At 31.1% G+C, this 8,168-nt stretch overlaps 5 protein-coding genes across 5 annotated transcripts; 4 read left to right on the plus strand and 1 right to left on the minus strand.

Moving 5' to 3' along the window:
- Window positions 1-2,032: 2,032 nt before the first annotated feature.
- Window positions 2,033-2,818, plus strand: EIN_154860 (hypothetical protein; the record flags this gene model as incomplete). The annotated part of the gene is made up of 1 exon (XM_004258122.1): window positions 2,033-2,818. One exon carries the CDS (start codon window positions 2,033-2,035, stop codon window positions 2,816-2,818), a length of 786 nt encoding a protein of 261 aa, XP_004258170.1.
- Window positions 2,819-2,936: 118 nt separating this feature from the next.
- EIN_154870 (hypothetical protein) lies at window positions 2,937-3,839 on the plus strand (the record flags this gene model as incomplete). The annotated part of the gene is made up of 1 exon (XM_004258123.1): window positions 2,937-3,839. One exon carries the CDS (start codon window positions 2,937-2,939, stop codon window positions 3,837-3,839), a length of 903 nt encoding a protein of 300 aa, XP_004258171.1.
- Window positions 3,840-4,030: 191 nt separating this feature from the next.
- On the plus strand, window positions 4,031-4,934 carry EIN_154880 (scavenger mRNA-decapping enzyme DcpS, putative; the record flags this gene model as incomplete). The annotated part of the gene is made up of 2 exons (XM_004258124.1): window positions 4,031-4,109; window positions 4,159-4,934. The coding sequence occupies 2 exons, from the start codon at window positions 4,031-4,033 to the stop codon at window positions 4,932-4,934; spliced, it is 855 nt and encodes a 284-aa protein (XP_004258172.1).
- A 944-nt stretch (window positions 4,935-5,878) lies between these two features.
- Window positions 5,879-6,871, plus strand: EIN_154890 (fructose-bisphosphate aldolase, putative; the record flags this gene model as incomplete). Its single annotated transcript, XM_004258125.1, has 1 exon — window positions 5,879-6,871. The coding sequence occupies one exon, from the start codon at window positions 5,879-5,881 to the stop codon at window positions 6,869-6,871; it is 993 nt and encodes a 330-aa protein (XP_004258173.1).
- A 215-nt stretch (window positions 6,872-7,086) lies between these two features.
- Window positions 7,087-7,479, minus strand: EIN_154900 (hypothetical protein; the record flags this gene model as incomplete). Its single annotated transcript, XM_004258126.1, has 1 exon — window positions 7,087-7,479. One exon carries the CDS (start codon window positions 7,477-7,479, stop codon window positions 7,087-7,089), a length of 393 nt encoding a protein of 130 aa, XP_004258174.1.
- Window positions 7,480-8,168: the final 689 nt, after the last annotated feature.

Genomic DNA, 8,168 nt, shown 5'->3' on the forward strand with positions numbered 1-8,168 from the left:
TCCTTTTAATTGTTTAAGGAAAAAATAAACAATTTTATTTGCGAATAAAAGTATTCAATTAAATCTTTTGATGTTCGGATTTGACAATTTAATAAAAATGTTGAATATGTTAATTGAATTACTTTTAAAATCGTTTAATATAAATTTTATAATTATAGTATTAACCAATATAAGTTAAGGGTGTAATTGATAAAACATTATTTCATAAAAACAAATAACATTTTTGTGTTTAATGATATGTTATTCAATTAAACTTTCACGATAAATATAATATAGTGAAAGTCATACACTTAAAAACGACTTAAATAATAACACAATTGATTAATAATAAGTATAGTGAGTGTATAGAAAACCTTAAACACGGTTATAAAAATGTACTTTATTATAGTCTTATTTTATGTTTTTTCAAATGTTCAGCCAATTAAATAAATAAACGAGTCGATAAATAATACCACTTTTAAGCTTTGGTATATTTTTCAATTAAAAACAAAAGGTTTTAAAATGGATGCTTTCAATATAATGAAAGAACTATTTTCTTTAAAGAGTATAACAGACATACATTTAATAGACTAACTTTTAACAAAATATGATTATTTGACCAAACCTACATCCATCATCAATACATGTCTTACTTGACTCTGATTTATTTTGTGTCGTCGTGTTACCTTTATCTGCTTAAGTCTTTAGATGGTTTTTAATATTTTAATATTTACTACTTTTATCAATATTTATACTTGGGTACATTTTAAAAAATATACATCTATCTTATACACTTTCGTATTCTTGGGATCATGCATTTTTATACTCCTTTCATGCTCTTTGTTTTAAGCGTTTTGTAACTGGAGATTTGTCGACTGTGAGTACAAAAAATGAATAAATGTAAGTTTTAGCAGAGCATCCACATACATTTGTAAATGGTCCACATTTTAAATGTATATTCTGTTTATAATATACATTTTAAAGAGAATGAGTTTACAAATGATTACAAATTTATACCAAAGAGCGATTTGTGTGTCGGGTTGTCATTGTTTTTGGTGTGAAACTAATTAATCACCAATATCTTTTGTGATTAAATGTTGGTTATCTCTGTTTAAAAACGAAAAAAAAACAAATAACATAATATTATTTAACACGTTCAAAACAGAAACGTAATAATAATAAGTTTTTATTTTTTTCTTTTACCTAAACCCTTTTTTTGCCTTCATACACAAAACAAATTTTTGAAATTTTTTTATTTTTTTTATCAACTTAAATTTGAATTTGTATATTTTATAGTCACACAAATAAACATGAATGAGTTTGTTTGTGTAAAACAAGAGCAAAGCTTAAAAAAGAAAGATGGGGTCTAATGATGGTTTAATATATTTGGTTGTTTTTTTATAAAGAGAATATTGTCATTTGATTATAACGATATTGGTGTTTATATTGTCGTTATATTTGTTAATGTGACTATTTGACGTTGTTTGTTATTAAGTGGATTGTCGATGTAGCGTTTTTTGTTTTAATGTTGTAACACAATAAAGCGATATGAAATTTCGTCCAAAAAGATTATTTTTGATCAATCTTAGGTAATTGAGTTCTCATTTGTTTATTATTTTAAGTAAAATAAAACTGACTATTGGCCGGTTTGGGTTAGAAAGGGGTTTTTGAATAAAAATAATAAAAAATGATTTGGACAATTTTCTTTTTACTTATTTTTCTTCTTAAAAAAAAGTTTTGGGTTGTGAAAGTGTTAAAGAAAATATAACCACCAAGGATTTACTTATTAGGCTTCATACCCGAGAATTATATAATCAAAAATAAGTATCGAAAAAGGCTAACATAAAGGCTAAATTTTTTTCTTTCCCGTTTTATTAGCGTTTTTCGATACTAATTTTTGATAATAAAATTATCGGTTACGAAGCAACTATATATGGCAACATCAATTTTTTCAAACCTTTTTAATTTTATGAACAATGGAATTGTATTATGTAAAAATTCATTTGAATTAAATAATTCAACTTAATAATAAAACTATTAAAAACAGAGTTACATGTCATTAACTGTACGTGTCTTAGGATGTGGAGGAAACTTAGGTATGGGAAACCAGACAACAAGTTTTATGGTATATAAAGGGGACTACACTAATGAGACGGATATTGCATTAATAGATGGGGGAACTGGTTTAACACGTTTAAGTCTCGAAGACATCAAAAGAGTGAAAGATATAGCCATTACTCATTCTCACATCGACCACATCACAGGAATGTGTTTGTTAGTCGAAGCCTTTTGGGATGAGACGTTGACTCTCTCAGTACATCCAACACTTCATTGTTCCTCACTTGTACTCAAGCAAATGGAAGACACCATATTCAAGCCATCGCTCTGGATGAATTTAATAGAGCGCAAGTTTTATGAATACAATGAAATAGAAGACGGCGAGACTCACACATTAACCAATGGAATTACTATCACTGCAATTAAGGTGAAACACTCCACTCTCACTTTTGGATACATCGTTTCCAATGAAAGTTCCTCATTTGCCTTCACCGCAGACACTTGTTACTATGAGCCATTTTGGGTAGCCCTTTTTCAAGTGAAGAATTTAAAAGCTGTAATCTCCGAAGTCTCCCTCCAAAATTCTTTACAAGATCGTTGTGATGCTTCATGTCATATGTGTCCAAATTACTTACAAAAAGGTCTTCAATTCCTCGACAAAACAGTCAAAGTGTATGCCTCACATATTAAGACTTATTGTTGGAACAAAGTCTGCGAAGAGTTAAAGCAATTGGATCGGGAGGTCATCATTTTACACGACGAAATGGTCCTTCATTTCTAAATAATCAAATTTGTGGTATTTAAAATGTTATATAAAACATTTTCTTGGTCGCAAGAAAATGTTATTTGGATCCTAGCAAAATGAGTTCCTTTTCTGAACTGAAAAAAGTATTCAGACGATGTCAAAGGAAGTCCCGTTGTTGTACAATAAAGAATTGAAAGAGGACGAAATAGTATTATCGCAGTTTGAGAATGTAGTGTTTGAGAATTTGCAAGTCCCAATTAAGTTAGTGAAGAACGTCCCGAACCCCGAGGTGAACGAGAAAATAGAAGAGAAGAAAAGAAGGAAGTACTATAAACTTGCCATATCAGAGTCACCATTTCTCCTTACATCGGGCGGAACACAACCAGCAATACCTTCAGCACCTTCCCAACCAATCACTTCATTCACAAGTAGAAAAGTAAGAGATCAAGACAAATTCGCTCTCATTCAACTTGAAGACGACGGCACAGTCCAAATCAATGTGCTCGATGAGTACTGGATCTTTAATAAGAAATTTGAATCAACAAAGAACCTCTCGAACATCGCGCCGGAAGAAGAAAAGGCTGAGAAAGAGACGGAACCAACACGACAACGACATCTTCCAGGAGAGAATAGTGATGAAGAACAAAATTCGCATTTCAGCGACAGGTACGCCGACGACGACGATGAATTCAATCCCGGAGGAAAGAACGACTCCTTTTCGACATCATCGGACTCGGAAAACGAGAAGAAGTCGCGGAAGAGAGGAAGCGAAACACAAAAACCCCAAACGAAAATCGACTTGAAGGAAGCTATTATCAAAGAATTGAAAGCAAACGGAGAGGAAATGTACGCAGATGCGTTGTTTAAGAAATTCAACCCAGAAGGTTTGCAAGACTTGAACGAAAAAATCGGAAAGATTTGCCAGAAGATTGTCGACGCTACTGCAGAAGAGAACGGACCGACTCTGTTCAGCTTGAAGCAAAACATCAAAAAAAGAGAAAGACGCGAAAAAAGAAGTGAGAAAAAAAAGAGTGAGAAAAAAGAGAAGAAAAATTGAATGACAAAAGTTGGATTTATCCGAGAATTGACCTTCGTTAGTTTTATTAATATAGTTAATAAATTCAATTATTATTATTCATCTCAAGTATTTTGAGAGGATATTTATGATACTATAAATATAGCAGTATATACTAAAAAATAAGAACAGTTGTATTTTAGAACTTTAAAAGAAACAGAATAAACAGAGAAATGGCAGTGGAGATTATCAATGAGTTTAAAGATACAAAGAGTGTTGCCGTTTTGTCAAAGGCGAATGAGAAAGAGACAAGTTAGTTTTTGTTTAAAATTAGTAAATCACTTACAAGAGTCATATATAGTTTATTTTATTACTAAACAACAAATTAATGCGAGTGAACAAGAGTCGGTGATTAAGCAAATTGAGGGAAACCCTAGTCAAGGGCTTTTGATGCAAAACGATAAGTTTCGGAAGTATCTTATTGAGATGCAATATGACACGATGACAACAGGATATAACGTGGACGTGATATCACCGGCAACCGAAAGAGATATAGACAAGAATAAACCCCATTATTTTAAAATGGTTACAGAAACGCAAGAGATGTATAACACTAAAACAAACCAATTTATAGAAAATATGCCACAAACAGAATTCAAGTGGATTTATAACATTTTGGATGGCGTTTCCGAACAAGAAAACGTGTTATTCAAAACTCACGATTTTTTGGCTGTTTTAGACATGAAGTGGGATAGACAAAGAAAAGAAGAGATCTATGGGTTGGTTCTTGTCGAAGATAGAAAACTCCATTCCGTTCGTTCGCTTGATGGAAGTCATATTGAAATGTTGGAAAGGATTCGAGACGACACTATTGAGTGTTTGTCTGAGAAGTATGGCGTCAATAAAAACGAAATTATCACGTTTGTTCACTACTTGCCTTCTTTTTGGCACTTCCACGTCCACTTCTGCTCAATCTATTCTCCACTCTTTAAAAGCGCAAATGTTAATATCGGTAAAGCTATTATGCTTGATGACGTCATTCAAAATCTAAAATTGGACAATGACTATTACAAGAAAGTTGATATCACCATCAAAATCGATGTCAAACACCCACTTTACAAGATCCTCGTCGAATAACATTTTTAATTACAAAACTACATAATTGTTATGGGTTGAATTTGGAGGTATTAAACTATAATATTATAATATTTTATTATTGTTATTATAATATATTAAAATTGTGTAATGTCTAATTCTTTTTCTTAAATATTTTCTTAACTGTTTATTTACTCTAACTGTAATTGTATTACTATTCAAAAATTGTAAAAGAAATAATAGAAGGGGTTTAAAAAAAGCTGTAAATTTTTACTTGTTGATTTAAATAAAAATATAATTAAGATATAGTTTATTTTACCATTTGTTTTTTCGAAAAAATAATATTATTTTCAACTCGTAATTAAATAGAAAGTTCTTTATTGTAACATATAATTTTCGAATTCCCGATTAGTTCGAGGCAAATCTCCAAAGATAATTTTAACTTGTGGCGACAATATTTACTTTCGTTTCTTTTTTATTTATTTCATAATTATTTGTTGTTAATTTAAAAAAAAAAAATAGATATATATAATTAAATTAATTTTGTTAAATAAATCGGGAAATTAAAGAACAATTAATTAATATAAAAAAGAATTTCGAATAATTTACGACCAGATTTCTTCTCCAAAAAAGTTAACCACAATCCAGATATTGCTTCAAATATCATTTGTTGAAAAAAGGAGATATAACATCACCATCTTCCAAAAATGAAAATAAACTATATATTATTAATAAATTAAATCAAAATTATAGTTCGTGTTTTCTTTTTGGGAAGAAAAAGCCTTTAGATGAAAAGACCTCACAAAAATTAAGTCTTTTCATTGCCTTAAAATTTTTAAAAAGTAATAAAGAGAAACCCCGAAATATTCCATCAATGAAATGTGTTACGAAGGAAGTTGTTAATTAAGAATCTCATCCACACTTCGTGTCACCACCTGTCTGAACTAATAAAAAGGGTCACCAATCAAGAAATTCAGAGAGTTTCAATGTCAGAAAAAACCACAAATTACAAAGAGCTTGGCTTAGTCAACCATAAGGAGATGTTCTCCCATGCTATTCATGGCGGTTTTGCTGTCCCGGGTTTCAACTTCAACAACCTCGAGCAAATGCAAGCAATCATCCAAGCCTGCACTCAAGCCAAATCCCCAGTCATTTTGCAAGTCTCAAAGGGAGCCAGACAGTATGCTAATGCCACTTTGTTGAGAAACTTGGCCAGAGGTGCTGTTGAGTATTCAAGAGAGCTCGACCCAGAGCACAAGGGTATCCCAATTTCTTTGAATCTTGACCACGGAGCTGACTTCGAAATTTGCAAGGCTTGTGTCGACAATGGTTTCTCCAATGTTATGATCGACGGATCTGCTCTTTCATATGAGAAGAACGTTGAATTGACCAAGAAGGTCTGTGACTACGCTCACCAATTCGGTGTCACTGTCGAAGGTGAACTCGGAGTTCTTGCCGGTGTTGAAGACGATGTCGCTGCTGAACAACACGTCTTCACTGATCCAAAGGATGTCGAAGCTTTCGTTAAGGCCACTGGCGTCGACTCACTCGCTATTTCTATTGGAACTTCTCACGGTGCTTACAAATTCAAACCAGGAATGCATCCAAGAATTAGATTGGACATTCTCCACGAATGTGAACAAAGAATCCCAGGCTTCCCAATTGTCCTCCACGGTTCATCTTCAGTCCCACAAGAATGGGTCAAGGTCATCAACCAATACGGTGGAAAGCTCGAGGACACCGTCGGTATCCCAGAAGACCAAATCAGAGAGGCTGTTAAGTCTGCTGTTTGTAAGGTCAACATTGACTCTGATGGAAGACTCGCTATGACTGGTGCCATTAGAAAGTTCCTCGCTGAAAACCCAACCAAATTCGACCCAAGAGAGTACCTCGGACCTGCTAGAGAGGCTCTTAAGGCTTTGTACCTTCACAAGGTTTCCGATTTGGTCTTGAACTCTGCTGGAAAATCATGGTTCTAAACTAATTCAACCATAGTTTTGGTATTTGTTTTATTTATTAAATTTGTATACTAAAAAGTGTTATTAATAATAGTTAAATTATAATAATATTATAATATTTATTAATAATTTACAAAATATATTAATTTTAATTAAATATTATTAGAAAATGTTTTATTGAACCATTTTAAAATAGTTAAAATAACTTGACACAATAGTAAATATAATAAGATGATTCACATGAAAGTAATGAGGAAGCAAACAACACAAACAAGAATAAGAGAAATCACAAAGAGAGTTGTGAATGAGAGTCTTGCAAATAATCTGGCGCGCTTAGAACTGCTTTTGTAAAAGAGTAAAAAGCAAAGGATCCACAGACCAAAGCAGAAAAATCCGAAAATGTAAAGCAACACAGCAATCATGTCTGTGTGTTGCGTTTGCTTTTCTGGCCCAACAACATCAGGGTTGATGTGTGGTAAAACAACGACGGGTTTGTTGGACACAACTTCTGTTTGGTAATATGGATTGATTGATTGGTTTGGAGTTATTTGTGGGTAGATCGGCGAGTACATTAATTCTGTGGCTTGTTGAAAGGGGTACGGCTGCTGTTGCATCGCATATGTTTCCATTTGTCTCTAAATTTCTCAAATTTTCAGGCATTTTAAGTTGGTTTATTCTGTTAAGAACTATTTCTGATAATTTCAAAATATCAAGATATGAGTGGAAAGTGAGTCATCAACAAAATGATGAAAAGGAGATTTTTTTTATTTTTAAAAAAGTTTATAATTGTTGACCCACACTGTTTATTAATAAGTTATTATTTATTTATAGTTTCAAACTATAAATAATTATTGTTTAAGATTTTTTGGTTTAGTGAATAATATTTTTTTTATTATTTTTATTTTAAATAAATTGTTATATTATTGTTATAATAAAATGGTTAAATTTATTAATTTTTATAAACCAATTTTTAAATTTTTTTCCTATTTTTTATAACTCAACACAAGAAAAATGTAACAATTGACATATTTAACACTAAAAAAGATCGATGCCAATATAATTATATATCTATTTTAATGTTTTTAAATTAATTATTATTTTAAATAACTACTGTCATTTGAAATTATCTTATAAAAAAACAATAGAGTTTGTTGTTAAATATCATCTGATTTTTATCAACAGTAATAAAAAAATCAAAATTTTAAAGAATGGTTGTTATAATTAATTATTTTTTATTATATTATATGTGTACTATTAAAATATTTAAAAAACGAGTTTATTAATAAAAAACTTTAACTTTGAACTTATTAGCAAGTTT

The sequence above is a fragment of the Entamoeba invadens genome, assembly GCF_000330505.1.
Source record: "Entamoeba invadens IP1 unplaced genomic scaffold scaff_1105074726367, whole genome shotgun sequence".
Taxonomy (NCBI): domain Eukaryota; phylum Evosea; order Mastigamoebida; family Endamoebidae; genus Entamoeba; species Entamoeba invadens.